General features: G+C 48.3%; 1 protein-coding gene across 4 annotated transcripts in view; it reads left to right on the top strand.

Moving 5' to 3' along the window:
- Positions 1-19,509, top strand: part of ep300b (EP300 lysine acetyltransferase b) — a 34,890-nt gene that overhangs the window by 5,973 nt on the left and 9,408 nt on the right. The window contains exons 4-28 of one of the 4 annotated variants that reach the window (XM_084678403.1): positions 454-745; positions 1,027-1,140; positions 1,354-1,590; positions 2,037-2,136; positions 2,335-2,466; positions 2,874-2,991; positions 3,259-3,442; positions 4,277-4,354; positions 4,498-4,583; positions 4,701-4,853; positions 4,956-5,471; positions 5,719-5,955; positions 6,168-6,375; positions 6,595-6,713; positions 9,100-9,339; positions 9,538-9,626; positions 10,691-10,771; positions 11,780-11,836; positions 12,093-12,170; positions 12,342-12,409; positions 14,005-14,155; positions 14,850-15,110; positions 15,261-15,426; positions 16,404-16,571; positions 16,757-16,918. In XM_084678403.1, the coding sequence (XP_084534529.1) occupies positions 454-745; positions 1,027-1,140; positions 1,354-1,590; positions 2,037-2,136; positions 2,335-2,466; positions 2,874-2,991; positions 3,259-3,442; positions 4,277-4,354; positions 4,498-4,583; positions 4,701-4,853; positions 4,956-5,471; positions 5,719-5,955; positions 6,168-6,375; positions 6,595-6,713; positions 9,100-9,339; positions 9,538-9,626; positions 10,691-10,771; positions 11,780-11,836; positions 12,093-12,170; positions 12,342-12,409; positions 14,005-14,155; positions 14,850-15,110; positions 15,261-15,426; positions 16,404-16,571; positions 16,757-16,918 (4,095 nt within the window). Of the gene's footprint in view, positions 1-453; positions 746-1,026; positions 1,141-1,353; positions 1,591-2,036; positions 2,137-2,334; positions 2,467-2,873; positions 2,992-3,258; positions 3,443-4,276; positions 4,355-4,494; positions 4,584-4,700; positions 4,854-4,955; positions 5,472-5,718; positions 5,956-6,167; positions 6,376-6,594; positions 6,714-9,099; positions 9,340-9,537; positions 9,627-10,690; positions 10,772-11,779; positions 11,837-12,092; positions 12,171-12,341; positions 12,419-14,004; positions 14,156-14,849; positions 15,111-15,260; positions 15,427-16,403; positions 16,572-16,756; positions 16,919-19,509 lie in introns of all 4 variants that reach the window. The other 3 variants (XM_084678401.1, XM_084678402.1, XM_084678400.1) reach the window with 3 other exon arrangements.

The following is a 19,509-nucleotide window of genomic DNA, read 5'->3' as shown; positions in this document are numbered from 1 at the left end:
GGCCTGTCCGATCTAAGATGTACTCGCATACCAGTTACTTTTTTAGAACTTCTGTCACTTCCAATTTAGCAACCCTGATTTATTGACTTAACTAAACTTACTGTTGAATGCAGGGTGATATAAAGTCAGTGCCAGAGCTCATCAGTCCATTGCTAATCTTAAATACTAACCTCTGTAGAAACTGTAGAGACCTTTTTCTCACACTTAATGCACCATATCTGTCCTCTTATCACAAATGAAGGAAATATTGTCCAACCCTGATTGTTGGTCCATCCCTAATTTAACAAGGCAGAGGTCACTGAGAATGTCTTATTTTCTGCAGCAAGTGTAACACACTTGTTATGCCTGACAAACCGAGCTTCAGCATTCATTCATTCATTCAGTGAGAACAAGTCTCCTAGTCCAATCACGTTAACCCCCTTCTCCTCTCCACTTCTCCCCGTCCATCTCCAGGCCTCCCAACAGCCCCCAGGCATCGGAGGCGTGGCCGTAGGCGGAGCAGCGGGCGCGGCCCAGGCCGGCCTCGGCGCCGTGGGAACGGGCCCGGGGGCGGCGCCCCCCACGGCCGACCCGGAGAAGCGCAAGCTGATCCAGCAGCAGCTGGTGCTGCTCCTCCATGCCCACAAGTGCCAGCGGCGGGAGCAGGCCAACGGGGAGGTGCGCCAGTGCAACCTGCCCCACTGTCGCACCATGAAGAACGTCCTCAACCACATGACCCACTGCCAGGCCGGCAAGTCCTGCCAGGGTGAGTTGGGCCACTCTTGACAGTTCTGTTTGTCCTAACACTGGCCAAGTGAGGTCAGGTCAGTCATCAAGACCTGTGGTCACTAAAGGCAGCTGCTGATTACGTTTGAAACAGAGGGCTATGGCTCTCTCTCCATTTCTGGTGGTGTTGTGTCTGCCCTGAGTCGTCCTGTTGGATGGACCTTCCTAGTGCCACTATCAGCTCTCCTCAGGGACACCTTGTCTTTATACTCAGACTCCTCTCTCTGTCTCTCTTTCTGTCTCTGTTCTTTTCCTTGTCAGTGGCGCACTGTGCCTCGTCCAGACAGATCATCTCCCATTGGAAGAACTGCACGCGACACGACTGTCCTGTCTGCCTTCCGCTAAAGAACGCTGGAGACAAGCGGAACCAGCAGTGTGAGTGTACAGACCTGTGTGTGTGTGTGGTCCCAGACCTTCCTAGTTGTTGATATTACATTACATTACATTTAGTCATTTAGCAGACGCTCTTATCCAGACTGACTTACAGTAAGTACAAGGACATTCTCCCCGAGGCAAGTAGGGCAAAGTGCCTTGCCCAAGGACCTGATATGCCTTCACATGTCTCACAGCGGTCGTCTGTTTCCACAGCTCTCCTCAGTAGTGCAGGGGTAAGCCTGGGCTCCCTCGGAACCGTACCTGGGGGCCAGCCCAGCACCCCCAACTTGAACCCCCCCAGCCAGATCGACCCCAGTTCCATCGAGCGGGCCTACGCAGCCCTGGGCCTCACCTACCAGGGCAACCAGATGCCTCAGCAGCCCCCCCAGGGCAACATGGCCAACCAGGGCCTGCCTGGCCAGCCTGGCATGAGGTCGCTTAGCACCATGGGTGAGTTGGCAGAAGGGAGAGACACTCGCACGCTCAGCGCAATTGTGCTGGCTGTTGCAAAGGGCTCCGAGTCACTAATTACCACACAGGAGTAATTCAATCTTGTTTTGAATTAGGAGTGCTTGTCACAGCTTTGCTTTAGAGTGGTATGTTGTTGTCAGGTATCAAGAGTGTGACACAATCACTCTTGCCTATATGTTTTGGAACACCAACCATGTGATTGGTTGTTAGAAAACAACCATGGGTTGTTTTGAGGACCAAATGTGATGGAAGACCAATTTCATATGTAGTTGGTTTGAGTAAATTTCAGTCATGTAGTGAATCATTGTATTTTAGCATGATAAAATGTGCGTGCTGTTTTGTATAACTAGTTCTCCACAGAAGTGGAAGCCAGCAGGAGCTGTGTTGTGACCGCTGTGGGTCTGCTCTGTGTGTGTGTCCACCAGGAGGGAATCCCATGGGAGTGAATGGTGGGGTGCAGCAGCCCAACCAACAGTCCAACCTGCTCCCAGACGCCATGCTGCACAACAGCATGAACGCACAGAGGTAACACACACACACACACACACACCCTCCTCTCCCTTGAATCGGCTAGTCATCATCTCCGTTATCTATCTTGGCTTTGGGCTCGCACCATAACTCACGTTCTCTCTTTTTCTACTTTTCTCCCTCGCCACCCTCCTCTGTTTTCCTTCTCTACCTCTCTCCCCCTTTCTCTCCCTCCTCCCTTCTCCCTCCCTTCAGTTTGATGAATGACAGTGGGGTGGGCAGTCTGGGCTCCATGCCCACGGCAACTCCTCCCTCAGCAGCGGGCATGAGGAAGTCCTGGCATGAGGACATCACCCAGGACCTGCGCAACCACCTCGTCCATAAGCTGTGAGTCCGCCCTCACTGCACCAGACACGCACCGTTTCTGAATGAAAAAAACACGCGCCCACAGTCTGCACAAACACAAACGGTGAACACGTCAACAAACGGCACCCGGAGAGCTTTTGAATCAAAGTGCGCAGATCCATAGCAGTGTTGACCTGCAGAACTGCTGTCGGCGCGTTCCCTCACAGCCAGAATGCATCGAAGATGTCGAAAAATGCAATAAAAGCGTTGTGTACAAGTTAACTCTTATTGTCAGACTGCCCAAGACACGCCGCTCGTGCACCGCTGAGGTAATTCACCTGGCCTGGCTCCCTGACCAGACCGTGTTAAAGGTGTGGTCAGGTGAGGACACCCGTGTCCACTTGGCTTATATGTGTCTCTCTGTGTTTGTGCGTGTGTTGGGTGAGCAGTGTGCAGGCCATCTTCCCCACCCCGGACCCGGCTGCGCTGAAGGACAGGAGGATGGAGAACCTGGTGGCCTACGCCAGGAAGGTGGAGGGAGACATGTACGAGTCAGCCAACAGCAGGGTAGGAATACTAATACCACACATACACACACGCTTTCAATCACATGTACAAGTTGGCCTACCGCAGGGTAAGAACATATGTACGCACACACTCAGACACACACACAGGCATGCACACACACAGGAACACACACACACACACACACACACACACACAGGCACACTCAATCACATGAATGAGTCTTGGCGTTGTACACACAGACAGGTAGAGGGATAATAATAGAGAGGGGAAATACTCCCTAATGCATGTCTCCTCTCTCTGTCCCAGGCGGAGTACTACCACCTGTTAGCCGAGAAGATCTATAAGATCCAGAAAGAGCTGGAGGAGAAGAGGAGGACGCGGCTGCAGAAGCAGGGCATGATGCCCAACCAGCCTGGCATGCCGCCCACAGGCCTGCCTCAGGGGCCCCCTGGCATGGGCCAGCCGCCGATGGCTCCCGGACTGCCTCCAAGTGAGTGGACGCGCACATACAAACGCGCAGTTACCATATTTTTCGGAAATAAAGCCGCGGTTTATACCCCGATTTTACATTTTTCTTATGGCGAGGCTTATATTTCGATGCGGCTTATAGCACGTTTTTATAACAAAACAACGGTTGAATTTTTTTTGTGTGTGAATGCTATTTAACCCGTTAAGGAGTAGCGTCGCACATGTGACCGTTCGAATGCGATCTCACAGTGTAACGTCGCATATGTGACCGTTCGAATGCGATCTCACAGTGTAACGTCGCATCTGTGCGATTTCGAACATTCCAACGGAATATTTTCAGATCGACAAAAACTATGCCACAAACACTTTTATTATGGTTTCAAAATGTGCAAATGAGAAGGCTAACAAGTAACACTAGCATGGTAGTAGCATTGCTACGAGTATTATGCTGGCTAACTTAGCCCAGAAGCTAACTAAAGCTAGCTATCCACCGTTTCGGAAAAATAATTTCCGCTTTGGGGACCGTCGGAAATATTTAGAACTCACACGTCTAAAGGTAAATATTACTTAATTCCCGGGCAATAGAAAACGTAAATTACGCACTTACTTTTGTTTTTCGAAGGCATGCTGTAAGGTCACCTATACTCGTGCATTGCTTGGTATCATTGTTCCCGTATCAAGTGCGGCATATATTCCTATGCGTTTCATACTCAAATCGCAAAGTGTTGTACGGTTTATAGAAAATGTGGCTTATTTTCCGAAAAATATGGTGCTAAATGCTCTGTAACACAAAGAGACACTCAGGTCTGAGTCTTTTGGTTGTGTTTTACACGTGTTTGTTTTTCCTTTCCTTTAGATGGTCCCCATGCTGAGCCCTCCATGGTCCGACCCCCTGGACCTGGTCAGATGGTCAACAGGATGCAAAACCCTGCAGGTACACACACACCACACACACGCACAATAATCCTTGGTATAAATCGGACCAAGTATTTAATGAAAAGACACATCTTTACCTAAAAGTTGCATTTGTATCTGTCTAAAGTGTGCGCTCATCTTGCGTGTCTGTTCTCTCAGCAGGGATGAACCAGTTTGGTCAGATGGGACTGCAGTCGTTAGGTCAGAGGTCAACCCCGCCCCTTCCTCTTGGAACTCCACTAAATCAGGTGAGTGTCTTCTATGTTCCTCCTGTGAAATTCAAGATGTACGAATGACAAAATACAAGATACAAATTCCCGCAAACTATCGCAAGATATCCATACTTCTCCTTCACTGTCTTCTAGATGGGTATGGCTGCTGCAAGGATGGGCCAGCCCAATGTTGGCCAGCTCCAGAACCAGTACCTCCCTCCTGGACAGTTCCCTGGGTCCAGTCCTGGCCTTGGCGCGGGCCCTGTGGGCATGAACCAGCCTGGTCAGCAAGGAGGCATGGCGCAGGTAACACAACATAAAGTTGCATGCTTTTGGTTACGATGGCTTAGGGTTAGAGCTTTGAACCTTTGTTAACCTTCGTCTCCTCGTCCCTGTGGTGTTCCCCAGCAAAACCAGATGTCCACCCCGCCCTCCCTACCGGCCAGCAGCCCTGCCGCCCAGCCAGGCTCCACGGCCACCGGCCCCGGGGCTCCCTCAGGCTCCCTGGGCCCCCCCAGCGTAGGTGGAGGGCCCCCCTCCAACCTGCCCCCATCCTCCAACTCCCAGCCTAACTCCCACCCGCACTGCCCCCCCATCCGACAGAACTCCCCCTCGCCGGCGCGCAGCCTCACCCCCACGCCCCACCAGACTCCGCCCACGCTGCCTGGCTCGCAGACGCCACAGCCGCACACGCCCAACCCCCCCCAGCTTGCAACCCCTCAGCCGCCCCAGCAACAGCAGCCGGCGCAGCAGCCTGCCTCGCAGCAGCTGCAGCCAATGGGGCAAGGGATGAACTCTGAGAAGGCCAATCAGCAGCAGCAGCAGCCACATGGAGGCGGAGCTTCAGGAGGCCCCCAGACGGGGCAGGCTCAGTCTGTGCCTACCCAGAATGCACATGTGCCAACTCAGTTACCACGGACACCGGTGAGTATCCCTCCTGGTTTACATTCAGCAGCTTGGTGCTGCTGGGTAGCATCTGCAGAGGGTGAGAGGGGCGTTCTTTGCCTCCTCCCAGCTCCTTCCTGACTTATTAGAACCACACCTCTCCCAGGTTCCCATGGCAACGGCCCTGCTCTCTCTCACTCATCCTCACCTCTCCGCTCTTCTCCCTTCAAATTCAGTCTCTGACTCTGCTCTGCCTCTTCTCCCCCCACCCCCCTTCCTTCTCCAGCTGTCTCAGAAGTCGTCCCTGACGGCCGACGGCCAGGCCTCCACGCCGGCCTCCGTCAGCAGCACCGACCCCTCCTCCCAGCTGGCCCCGCCCGACGCCCCCGCCCCCGCCCACGGCGAGTCCAAGATGGGCGTGAAGCAGCAGGACGAGGAGGACGCCGAGTCCCAGGGCGAGGGCAAGGCCTCCGGGAAGACGGGCAAGGGTCAGGCCGACATCAAGACGGAGGAGAAGCCAGAGGTGGGTCGAGGACAGGTCCCCCGTCTCTGCCGGCCGTCCTGCCCACGCACACGTCACTGATCCAGTGCGACAGTGACGCTGACGACAAGGCTGGGAAAGCACATGCTTTCACCTGTCGCGTTGGATCAGAGGATTTTTCGTCCTCAAACGATGCTACGCCGTAACGGCGCAGCCAAGTGAGTAAACGATGTCTTGTTCCGTTGTCCCGTCAGATTAAGAAGGAGAAGCCCTCGGGCGACGGGTGCAAGGGCGAGCCCATGGACACGTCCACCTCGACGTCCTCCTCGTCGTCCTCCTCGTCGGGGACGGCCAGCGAGGACAGGAAGCCGGAGATTAAGACGGAGCCCAAAGAGGAAGAGGAGGGGTCGGGGTCTTCAGGCACGCACAGCTCCCCCGCCAGCGCTCAGAGTAAGAAGAAGAGTAAGTTGGCCCTCCTCATTCCTCTCTCTCTCCAGACCGATCTCATTGGATCTCTGAAAATGCAGCTGTTTTATCCTTTTAGTTCATATGAATGTATAACAATACATTTTGTGTTAACCCCTCCGCCTCCCCCCCATTCCTTCATATAATCTCTCTCTCTCTCTCTCTTTCTCTCTCTCTCTATCTATCTATCTATCTATCTCTCTCCCCCCTCTCAAGTCTTCAAGCCTGAGGAGCTGCGGCAGGCCCTCATGCCCACCCTGGAGGCTCTGTACCGCCAGGACCCAGAGTCTCTGCCCTTCAGACAGCCGGTGGACCCCCAGTTACTGGGAATACCCGTACGTATTCGAACTAGTAACAAAACTAACCTGGTAAGGGACTGCGCTGGCCTCCATTTTGCTCCCCTCTAAAACTCCTTTTTAGTTTTTTTGGTTTGTTTTTGTTCTCACTTTCTCTCTTTCTTTTATTTGCCATACTGCTTTTTCTTTCATCCTTCACTTTCTCCATCTTAGTGACATGATATGCGTGCAAGTGTAGAAGTTGAGAGATTGACATTTGGTGCCTGGAATTGTGTATGTGTGGTAACTTGAATGTGTTGAATTGAGTGTGTTCTGTCTCTACTCAGCTAGTTTGAACACCACGTACAGGTCAATTGGTTGGACTGTAGGTTGTTGGGAAGGCGTGTGTGTGTGTTTGTTTGTGTGACAGCTCATGACTGCTTTAGTTAGTTTCCTACACTGCATACACACAAATAGAAAACTTTTTCCACAAGATAAAACAAAGCAAGGCTATGAACATTCTAACATGGGCATAGACTTTCATTTTAAATGTGTTCTGTTGATTGTCCTTTTCAACAGCAATTTAGTCGGTTGATTTAGCTGTGTGAAGATCACCTTTCTGGGCGTGTTGGCCCAGGCTGTGTATCCCTCCGCCCCCTTGGGCCTAGTTAATGGGTGTTTGTTTTTTCTCTCTTTCATCACGCATCAAAGAGGCAAAATAAGCCGCCATTTTCTCACTGGCACATCACCATTCAGCATTTCAATGAACCAAACCCTACGGGAATAAAGTTGACTTGTGAAGGCCTCCCAAAGAATGTTCATAGCCTCTTTTGCTTTATTTTATCATGTTCCATACTCCTTTTTTTAGTGAATTGCCTTTTTTATGCTTCCAAGCTTTTTATTTTGCTTTCGTAGACTTTAATTTGTATTATGGTTTTGTTGTTTTCGTCTCACTCATAGCTTCCTAGTCAGTTCCTCGCCAGTAGTCAGTACTGTGTTGGAGTTGAGTGGTTGTGTTTAGTTGCGTGTTGAGGTGTGCCAATTCTCAGTCCTCCAGCCTTTAGAGATACAAGCCTGAATACATGTCCCAGTCAAAGGCCACCTGTTGACTGCATTTGGATGGCTCGTCAGTTGTACCACACGCTGGAACCCGTATTCCACTTTTGATGGTTTTGAACATACTGTTCGGTAGGCCTACAGAGGTATGTGGTTGGCACATCTCTCCACCCCAGTAACCCCCCCCCCCACCCCCTCCCCTTCTCACTGGATCAGAATGACACCTACATATTGAGAATTTGCCATTAAACCATGTAATATATCCACGGCTTTGTATCATGGTAGCTATTGATACGGATCTAGAAATGCCACAAAGGCTTTTCATAATCAAAACTGACACATACAGCCTCAAATAACCAGCACGATTTCCGGTCAACAGGTGAAAAATTGCCATTTGGCTACTTCTGGCACGTTTCCAATCATGTTTATGAAACGTGCACTGCCCCTGTAAATAAATTCCATTTGAATCATCACCCCGGGAAGCCTCTTCTGAATGCGGCCTCGATCTCACCCGTACGACAACGGTTCAAACACATCCATTAAGGAAGGAACGTCATCGCTCGGCTGCCATGGCGTAGCCGTTTCTGGTCGTGCCGAAGGGTCTCATCTCTTGCTCCAGGGTGACGGAGAGACCTTTTGCTGTGCCCTCCAACACCAACCCCTACCCCCCTCCCTCCCTCCCAATCCCCTTGTCTGTGCCGTGCCTCTCTGTGCCCTTGGCTTTGACTGTGCCATGCTGCCACCCTCACCGCTGGCTCAGCAAGGCCAACCGCCAAAAGCTGCCAATAAGAGAGAGTGTACCAACCAGTGTTTTTCCCACAGTGTGAATCTTGTCTGCTCTGTTGACCTCACCTCTGCACCCAGACCCCTCTAGCTGACTGCAGACTCTTGAGGACCACCTAGACGAGCGTAGTAGAGTAATCTCTCTGCCGCGGTCCTAGCTCCTGGGTCCTAGCTCCTGACTCCTCACTTGTTGTGAACTTCAGTACAACCCCTGTAAAATGGCTCCTGACCTTACCTATGAGTCGGCATGTCCCCAGCTTGTCACATCCCCCCCCCAAGATAAGCTGCAGCAGGGGGGTCTGGGTGCAAAGCGGAGGGTTGGAGGGGAGAAGCTGTCATGTCTCTCTGTCTGCACATGAACCTCCTCTCTGCAGCTCTCAACATTGTCCCCCCGCACCCTCTTCTCTCCTCTGCCCCGGCCCCGCCTGGACCTTCGCGGCCCGCCGCCACCGCCTCGATGACCACGTTCATGTCCTCCTCTCCCGCGTTTGACCCCCTCCGCCGCCTCGGGTCCGCCTCCGTTTGCTCTCCCTCCCCTTCTCCTCTCCCCGCCCCCCCCCTCCGGCTCCTGGCCTTGCCCCCTCCCTCCTCCGCCTCCCCCCACCAGGACTACTTTGACATCGTGAAGACCCCCATGGACCTGTCCAGCATCAAGCGGAAGCTGGACACGGGCCAGTACCAGGAGCCCTGGCAGTACGTGGACGACATCTGGCTCATGTTCAACAACGCCTGGCTGTACAACCGCAAGACGTCGCGCGTCTACAAGTACTGCTCCAAGCTGGCCGAGGTGTTCGAGCAGGAGATCGACCCCGTCATGCAGGGCCTGGGCTACTGCTGCGGGCGGAAGGTGAGGGGAGTTTGTGTGTGTTTGGCGTGTGTGTGTGTTTGTAACATCAGTGAACGACAGCATCTCACACCTCTCTCTCTCTCTCCATCAAATCAATAACACCATGCAGTTTTGTGTCGGAATCTGCCCACATCTTACTAAGCTCTGTGCCTCCTCCCCCCCCCCCCCTCCCCTTCTCTCTTCTTTTCCATGGTACAGCTTGAGTTTTCCCCCCAAACTCTATGCTGCTATGGAAAACAGTTATGCACCATCCAACGAGACGCTGCTTATTTTAGCTACCAGAACAGGTAAGGGGCGGAGACAAACAGATCACACCTCACCTCCACGCACGCGCGCACACACACACACACACACTCAGGGCAATGGGCTTATACCCGCGTGACATTGTGCACAATGATATTCTGTAATACAGCATTGTTCAATCACTAATTAGTGAAGTTTTAATTTGGCTTTAACTGGTTACCCTGCCACCATTCTCATCTTCATTGTCCACCTTCTTTTCCCCCCCCCATCTGTTGGTCATTTCTAAAGGGGGTACCTGGACTTGTCTATTTTGGGTCCTAAACCCGTTTGTGCTATTTAGTACTCAAAACTCTGAAATATAAAATATCACTTTAAATGTCATTTATATTAAATTAAACATTAGAGCTGTTAGGGGAAAGGACAGCCTCACCAATGTTGACAAGACGGGTACCCTCCTTATAAATGGACTGAAGAGATAATGGGTCTCTTGCAACAACTACTACTTGTTTTCTTTAACCGTCTTTTATGTTGCCAGCCTCCTCCCCCTCTTCGCCCCTCTCTCCTGTCCCCTCTGACACCCAGCAGATTCGCCTGTTAACTGTGTTACTGTAATGTTGAGTGTTGCCCGCTAGGGTGTCCAACGCTAACCTCTGCTTTTGCCTTGGCTGTCTGTCTCTTATTGGATGTTGTTCATGTTCCATCCATCCCTACCCTACCTCCCTCTATTGTCCTCATCTGACCTGTAACGATTTATTTCACGCTATTTTAATATTCCTTTTACCCTCCCTTCCCACATCCCCCTCCCCCTTTCCCTTCTTCCCTTCTCTCCGTCCTTTTTAACGCTTTTGATGTCTGCATTGGCCTGCTTTGGTGTGACCAATCATCCACTCCGAAATTTACGTGCAAAATCAAACTCCCGCCCACACAAAAAACCTGCATCATGATTGGCTGCTACCTGGCGACGACCTTGCCATCTCCTGTGTGCCTGGCCCCCCTGGCCTACCCTGCCCTGCCCTGATTGGTGGCTGCTTCCTCGTGGCTACTCTGTGATTGGCTGTGCTGTTGGCGAACGGTGTAGTTCACCACAATATGGGCTTATTGCTGACAGGTACCACTTCTGTGAGAAGTGTTTCAACGAAATCCAGGGCGAGAGCGTGTCGCTAGGAGACGACCCCTCCCAACCTCAGACGTGAGTACCACAACCCCCCTATCCAAAAAAACCCTACTCTACTCCCCATATAAACACTAGACTTCTTTACAGCCCATCTTGTTGAATAATATCTGGGTTTTGTGAAGATGTTCTGATTTAGTTGTATTCTTTAAACTTTGTTTTATTTTCTGAAGGATTGTCCTTTTCTTACTCTACTGTCTTACTATATTCTCCATCTTATTAGTGACTTTTGGAGTAAAAACCTTCCCTCTGTCAACCCTGTAAATGCAGGGTTCACCCTTTGCTTTCACTCTATTTTTAACTACTACTTTTTAGACATTTTCCTCCTATTATATTTAGGACTGTGAAATGATTAAAAAATGTAATCAAATTAATCACAGGTTTTCTGTGGATTAATCACGATTAATTACATATTACCGATTTTCCGAATTTGTCATTTGTGTGCTTCTTTAATTTTGCTGTACTTTGATGCTCGAGTCACCCGTTGACACTTGCAAAACTTTGGTGAACCCCTCGTCCTCAACAATATCAATTGATCTACAGCTTTTTGCAATATATTTGGCAACTGTGCTAATCACCTTGTCTCGGGCAGACTTAGTGAGGGCCCTACGCTGTTCAGTGAGTCATTTAGCATTCAGTCATTTAGCAGAGCGATAACGTCTTCCCGCAGAGTGTGCATATCACTTTGGTTTTATTGGATGTTCCATCTTAGTTTTTTTGGAACACAAACTTCTCATCCAGAAGTTGCAGATTGGGTAGAATTGTGGATATATTACGTTAAATGCGTTAAACAAAAATAACGAATTAATCCTGTAATTTAATCATAACGCGTAATTTTTCACAGCCCTAATTATATGATTAATGATCTTATTTTTGCCCGTGTGTTTTTAGTGTGTGTGGAACCCTGCCTGTTACTATGAATGTGTATGACCAGCAGAGGGTGTTAAGATGATTGTTTTCTGATGCCCCCCTCCCCACTCTGTGCCCCCCCCCACGCACACACACACACACACACACCTCTCTCAGGTCCATCAGCAAAGAGCAGTTTCAGAGGAAGAAGAATGACACCCTTGACCCAGAACTGTACGTCCTCATCACTTTTTGTTGTTGTTGTTGTTCGTGTCTTGTCATCAGATAGAAGGTATTACAGCACAGTGGATTGTTTGTATTCAAGCACCAGACTATCCAACTTCATTGAAAATCCCTCTGCAAAAAAAGAACGATTATTTCTGTTGAATGACACATAGCTTAATGGTCTTTGTTCTTCTCTTCTTTTTTCTTTTCTGGACTTTTCTCGCTCTCCGTTTATCTTTCTCCCTCACTTTCTCTCTCTGTGTAGGCTTGTGGAATGTAATGACTGCGGTCGTAAAATGCACCAGATTTGTGTCCTTCATAACGACACCATATGGCCGGCAGGGTGAGCCAAGCTGCCTTCATACACATACTAAACATTCCGACATCACACCCCATCTTATCCAGTCCTATATGACAAAATTGCCGCCGTGAATGCCGTCCTTTCTCAGACACGACTGACAGAGATCAATGGAAACATGAAAAACCAATCTCTCTTGTTCTCCCCTCTCCTCAGCTTTGTGTGTGACAGTTGCCTTAAAAAGGCAAATAAGACACGAAAAGAGAACAAGTACGCGGCCAAAAGTAAGTGGAGTAAGTGAAAAACGGGGGGGCGCACATCTACAACCATCACTCATTGGGGTGTCCGTCCATGTCCGTCCTCCCCCTCCCCTCCCTCTCCTTCGCTTAACCTTTATTTTTATGTTCTAATCTCCACGCTGTCCCAGATTTCAGTGTTTTAACCAAGACACACACATACACACTAATCTATTTGGAAGCCCATTGGTTACAAGTATAGCAATTATTTCCTGTGAAGAGCAAACGCACTATTTGCCTTCGACGGACACTGAATCTTTTTATGACATTTCTTCCTCTGGGTTCACAGGGACCATTTTCCGTTTAAGAAATCGTTCTTTTTTTTCTTTTTCTTTTTTTCGGTGGCAGTCCTCTCGCCATGGGAGAACCACACACAGCTTGCGAGATCAAGTGGATCGATAAAACGCACAAAATATATTTTTCTCTTTCTTTTTTTTTCAACCCACTCCCTCCGTGTCTCTCCCCCCCCCCCCTCCCCCCCAACAAAAATGTTACCTGTAACCAAACTTGTCTTTCCCTTTCAGAAGCCTGTCCTAAGACTAGCGCACTGCTGCCAGACTCCCAGGCAGCCTCGTGGTTTGGTTTCATTCATATCTTCCAGGCCTGTAGCTACACTCTGAAAGGCCTAGGGTCCTTCTTCTCAATTCCATTTTTCACAGCCTTTTCGCGGTTTTCTCAGGCAGTTGAATGAATGCCCGATACCACCTTTTTCTTTTTTGTCTTTTTTTATGTCTCTTCCAAGATATTTTGTCAAATCTTTTTTTACTTCACAATGACTAGCGACTTTCCAGCCTTTGTAAATATCGCGCGGGCAATGATTGTAGGCAATTTTTTGTTTCTTGTTATGCTACTTTTTTGCGAGCATTTAACCAAGTTTTTGGTGTACCTCATCCTTTTCCCTGGTGATATACTCAGTGATCCCCATCCTTCTTCACCTAATGCAGCTGATGGTTTTAGGAAGCCACAGGTAGGCTGACACTTACGGAGACGAACCAATCAGCTCAAACCTGTCAGCCGTCACTCATACTGAGCGCATGGAGTGTGTATGTCAAAAGTGGGAGGGACTATGAGGGAAGTGTGTTGATATCCGGTCTGTCTACCCCCCAACACTGGCATCCTCTGCCCTGATATTCAAATCAACGAGTCTAACCAGTTCTCTTGTTATGAAGTCTCGTTATTTGACCCCTTTTTAAGGTCAGAAAAGCCCTTTGATGCAGTCATTGCGCTATTTCAGATTTGGTTGAAGGAGTGACAAAGTGCCCAGATGACTTACTGCGGTGCAGTTGAGCTGCTGTCACATGTTTGCGTGCTACTGACATGCCCTTTAGTCAGCCTCAGAGATTAGTGTCCTGTACCTGGGCTTTAAATGTCAGCAGACCTTGGTAGTCTACCCCTCAACTCTGAAGAACTTGACAGTTACACCCCCTGATCCATACTGGACCGAGCTGGCTTTTCCTCCAAACATGTGGCTGGTCTTCTAAATATGCTCTCTCTTTCTCTCATCTTCCTTCCTCCTTTCCTGTTCTCTCTCTCTATATTTCTCCTCTCTCTTCCTCCCTCCCCTCGGCCTTTGTCTCTCCCAGGGCTCCCCCAGACAAAGCTGGGCACCTTCCTGGAGACACGGGTGAACGACTACCTCAAGCGCCTGAACCACCCAGAGTCTGGTGACGTCACCATACGCGTGGTCCACGTCTCCGACAAGGTGGTGGAGGTCAAGCCGGGCATGAAGTCCAGGTGAGGGAGGAGGGGGGTCAGGGGTCACTGTTCTTCCTGGGTCCAATTTACACTCAAGAGGAAGCCGCACGGTTTGTCTCAGTGTATGATTGGAGGAGAAAGAGAGATTATTTTTAATACACCTCCAGTTGTGTGTCGTTCTGAGACAGTGAATAAACATTCTAAAACTGGTTGTTCCCATCCTTGATTGTGATTGGCTATATCGCGTTCCATGCCGTTGTAAAATACAGCATAACCTTACAGGTTGTCCTCATAACATTCTTTAACATTCCATATTACTGCGCATCGAATATTTTCAAATAAAAAAAGACGGCAAAGGTGTCCATCTGGCTGTTGCGTGGCAACGATTTATGTAGGAACTATACTTTGTAGTGGCGGAAGAATGACGGTTTATTATTAAACTGTTTTGTTTTTAATTGTGTTTTTATTTATGAAACCATATCAAATATTTGTAGTAGCAGTTTTAGAAAAGCAATAAGCCCCGCGAACCATATTAAATATTTGTAGTAACAGTTTTAGAAAAGCAATAAGCCCCGCGAGTCCGTGTTTTGCGCTGATTTTAGAACAGGTAAGGGGAGTTGTTAGACACGACGCGAAGCGGAGTGCCGAAAACCCCCTTACCTGTTCTACACTTATTGCTTAAGTGTAGTGCGTGCCGGCGTGCTCGCTGACCGTCTCCCCCGTCCCCCTCTAGGTTTGTGGATAGTGGGGAGATGTGCGAGTCCTTCCCCTACAGGACCAAGGCTCTGTTTGCCTTCGAGGACATCGACGGAGCCGACGTCTGCTTCTTCGGCATGCACGTGCAGGAGTACGGCTCGGACTGCCCGCCGCCCAATCAGAGGCGGGTTTACATCTCCTATCTGGACAGCGTGCACTTCTTCCAGCCTCGACACCTGCGCACAGGTGTCTACCACGAGATCCTCATAGGCTACCTGGAGTACGTCAAGAGGCTGGGGTAAGAGATGTTGCTTAATACACGTTTTTTGAGCCAAAACATGAACTTTTAATAGAAACACAACCAAAATCCACTGGTTGTCCCCTGACCTATGGATATGTTGACGTTGACTGCACCTCCGAAATGAAATCCTCTTCTCGTTCCTATCAGGTATACCACAGGTCACATCTGGGCATGCCCTCCCAGTGAGGGTGACGACTACATCTTCCACTGTCACCCCATGGACCAGAAGATCCCCAAGCCCAAACGATTGCAGGAGTGGTACAAGAAGATGCTGGACAAGGCTGTAGCCGAGCGCATTGTACATGACTACAAGGTCAGTGTGTGTGTGTGTGTGTGTGTGTTTGGAGAGGAGAGGAGAGGAAAGGAGGATGAATGAATAATTGGCACAGATTGTCCTACACAGGCCTGCCAATTAGGGGGTTGGCGGTATGAACAATATAGAAATATACCGGTATGAATTTGGCCTACGATATTGACTATACCGTGCTAACCACGGTAGAGCCTTCCAGAAGTAAGACTTATCACAACCCCATTCACATCAGTCATGGCATAAAATTACAGCACAGAACTTAAATGCAAATATCGTAATCAATCTAAGCGAACATTCCAGGCAGTGTTTCGTATCCTCATAATCAGTATTGCACAGATGGAATAGCCTGTTCTCAGGCTTTGTATGAACCCAAACAACGTAAAAAATGCCGCATGGAAGAGTAGCCATGCAAGCAATGATGCCAGGTTGGAATTGTGAAATGTGTATTGTAGTCCAACAGAATCGAGTATTCAGCCATGTAGGTTAATCATTTGTTAAAAGCTAGCTCACTACAAATATTGAACTAAGTTTTTTTGTGATCCCATACAAGCTACATATGAGCTCTTCTTCCATTGCAAAGCACTGCAAAAAGCACATTCTTCGTACCCTATCCAAATCCGTCCGAGTGCGGTAGATTAGCCACAGCGGCGCGGATTACATTGTCATGAAAGTCTAAGGAAAACTCGAGAGGGTACCATCTCTGGGGAAATTGCAGGGTGTGCTCACTTGTGTCGGTTGCAGATGGGACCGTCCCCTTAAGTGTTTCTCTTCTAGTGACATTTTGCGAGCATTTAGCCTAGTCTACTCACATTGTCACCAGCAGTATTTCAGATGGAATCGCGATTCGAACGGTACCATCTGCTAACTGAAAATATACATACATATTACATATTTTAGGCCATACCGCCCAACCCTACTGCCAATACACACCGTCTGCTCGTTGATTGATTCCTCTCTCTCTCGCTCTCTCCCATCTTCAGGACATCTTCAAGCAGGCGACGGAGGACCGTCTTACCAGCGCCAAGGAGCTGCCGTACTTTGAGGGCGACTTCTGGCCCAACGTGCTGGAGGAGAGCATCAAGGAGCTGGAGCAGGAGGAGGAGGAGCGCAAGAGGGAGGAGAACAGCACCTCCAGCGAGAGCATCGATGTGAGTGGGAAGCGCCGGAACACGGCAGGAGGGGAGGGCTATGGTATCGGTGTCCGCAAGCACGCCTGAGGCGAGGTTAGGTAGCCTAATGGGGTTTGCTGCACTATCGAATGAACACAGCAAAGAAGCAGTGGTAGACACTACAGGAATGAATGTTCATCTAAACTCCCCTCTGTCTCTTTAAGGCCACGAAAGGCGACAGCAAGAATGCCAAAAAGAAGAACAGTAAAAAGACGAGCAAGAACAAGAGCAGTCTGAGCCGAGCCAACAAGAAGAAGCCGGGGATGCCCAACGTGTCCAATGACCTCTCCCAGAAGCTCTACGCCACCATGGAGAAACACAAGGAGGTATTACTCTCTCTCCTGTATACACACTAGTGTTTACCAACCAAGTCGGTACTCAAACCCCAAAAAAAGTACAATACCAGAATTTCTAAAGTTACAATAGTACCGAGTAGTGGGTCTACTCGGTACCCATGGAGTTGGGCACTGACAAGCACAGTGTTGCCAAGAAATCTCACCAGAAGTCACTAGTGGCTCAGAAATCATTCAATTGGTCGCTAGATGGGAATTTTTGTCACTTAGGAAGGTGAAAAGACGCTAAATCTAACGACAAAGTTGTTAAATTGGCAACAGTTGTACAAGCAGCTAATCCTGCAGGGGCCCCACTAAAAGTTGTCGACAAGAAAAGTGGAAGAGCCACGTATGGAAATACTTTGGGTGTGAGGCAGATGACAATGAGAACATTGTTGATCACCACAAACCAATTTGCAAACATCACCGTTCATGTTCTTTATGGTCCCTTATGCAATACCTAATACTGGGTGAATATGAAAGGAGAAGGCACAACAGGTTTAACACATTTTTACAGAAGCTTTTAGATTATGTGGTTTGCCGAAATTTGCATTTTGGAGTTTGAGATGTACATTTACTAGTGTTGTCAAACGGTTAAAATATTTAATTGCGATTAACCGCACATTTTTATCTATTATAAATGTCCCTTGATTTATTTTTGTCCCATAATCTGTTCTCATTTTAATGCTCTTTATCAACATGGAAAAGTGGATCGGATTGCTTGGTGCAAATGTTTTTTTTTTTAAATTTAAAACAACATTGCAATCGCCTGGCTTTGACGAGGGGGCGGAGAATTTGCATCAGCTGTGTGCTTGGCCATCAAGTGGTATTTCAGACTGGACGTGCTGCGATCAGTTCACAATGACAAAACACACAGATCACTTTGGTCTTGTCAAAGCCTGGCTTCCAGCCCAACTTAGCCCCGCCCACAACAAAAATTTGGTCGAGAAGTTGGGTCTGGGGGGGCTCGTATTGGGGACAAACTATATAGAACCAGAAGCTGGGCGGACCAATGAAATTGCCAGGGTGGGCTTTATACGATGATGGACAGATGATCAACAGTAACGTAATCAACAACGTCACAAAAGAGCGCTTGGGTTGAATTTGTTTTCAACAATCAACATATTACGTTGCCATGATTGATTGTAGGTTTATCCAATTGAGCGAAGAGGCATTTGTTTTACGAGTTCGGTTGAAACATGCCCCATAGTCACAGCCCAACGAAGAGTTATCAGACTCATATTCTGACTACAATTATGGGTATGACAATGTCAGGCTAGTCTTGTCAATGGACCCATTTGGCAACTTTTTAAAAGTAAACTTTCCATTCAGAATCTTATTGGCATCCATTTTGGCGTCTTGCGCTAGCCATCCACTCAAAACATAACGTTAGCCTACTACTCTTTAGCCGGCTCGCAAGCCCAAACAAGTGTGTGCGCCGTGCCTGTTGTTTCCTTTTTTCCGGTCTTGCTAGATCCAGTGTGATGTTGTAGTTTTTCTAACGTCAGTAGTTGTTGCAACAGCATGTGAAAAAAAAAAAGAAAAAGTTTGCTAGGCAAAAAAGAATGTTAATCTTGCAAGAATTTTTTTTTACACCGTTAAAATGGGTTTGAGTTAATGCCGTTAATAATGCGTTTAACTGACAGCACTAATATTTACGTTTTGTACTGATAGTGCAATCCAAATTTAAGAGGCCCAGGAAGGGTGTTGAATCCACTTTTTCTACTTTTTATAAATAATCATAACTCTGCAGATAAACAGTCATCTGCAGAGTTCGCTTTATGTCTACACTCAGTCCACAAACCTTTTTTTGCCTTTAAGCCTACATGCATTGTGATTGTATCAAAGGGGTCATTGACTGATTTTACAGGGTATTTCACACTGTTTCTTAAGGTCTCAGAATAGGGTATGTAACATTGGTTGGGCTGAAAATGGCCCGGGTGCTGTTCTATGCGCCCTAATGCAACCCTGTGAAATAGCCCTAGAATGAAACGAGAGGTTTTCTACATTTTTATGGAATGCTCATAAATATTTAGAAGAGCTGCGCGCTGATTGTTCCGCAGCTTTGCTCGTTATAAACAAACCAAAGATGCAACATAGCCAAACATGCATCGTGAATTTTAGATTTACATGACAACACAGGTTATTAATTCGAATGAAACACAGTCAGGAAAATGAAAACATTTGATCGCAAATAAAGGAAAATTAAATAACGTTAACCCATTGCCAATAAACTAAATCATCACACATTCTACCTATGCTAGACACAGGAGACGTTAGCATTGCTAATTACTGTCAGCAACAAAATCATACAGCTTGCGGTTGTGATGAGCATACGGTCGGAACAGCACCTTTTTTTCAGCAACAGCTTCTTAGCCAATCTTTTTTCAAAACTGTCTTTGGTGAAATGGTTCGAGCAAATGAATAATTGAGTGTCGAACTTCACAGGAGTCTTCTCATAGACAAACATCAGCCATGCCCGTCGAGTGTTTGGTTCCTTGGGAAGATTGTGAAAAGTGTCAGCATTCCTAGTACAGCCTGGAACACTGCATTTACGACCGTGGTCCATTTTCAATATAATTGAA

Source organism: Hypomesus nipponensis, chromosome 17 (genome assembly GCF_054491055.1).
Source record: "Hypomesus nipponensis isolate SF chromosome 17, ASM5449105v1, whole genome shotgun sequence".
NCBI classification, from domain to species: domain Eukaryota; kingdom Metazoa; phylum Chordata; class Actinopteri; order Osmeriformes; family Osmeridae; genus Hypomesus; species Hypomesus nipponensis.
The sequence above is the reverse complement of the archived record's forward strand: the minus strand, read 5'-3'. Positions and strand labels throughout refer to the sequence as shown.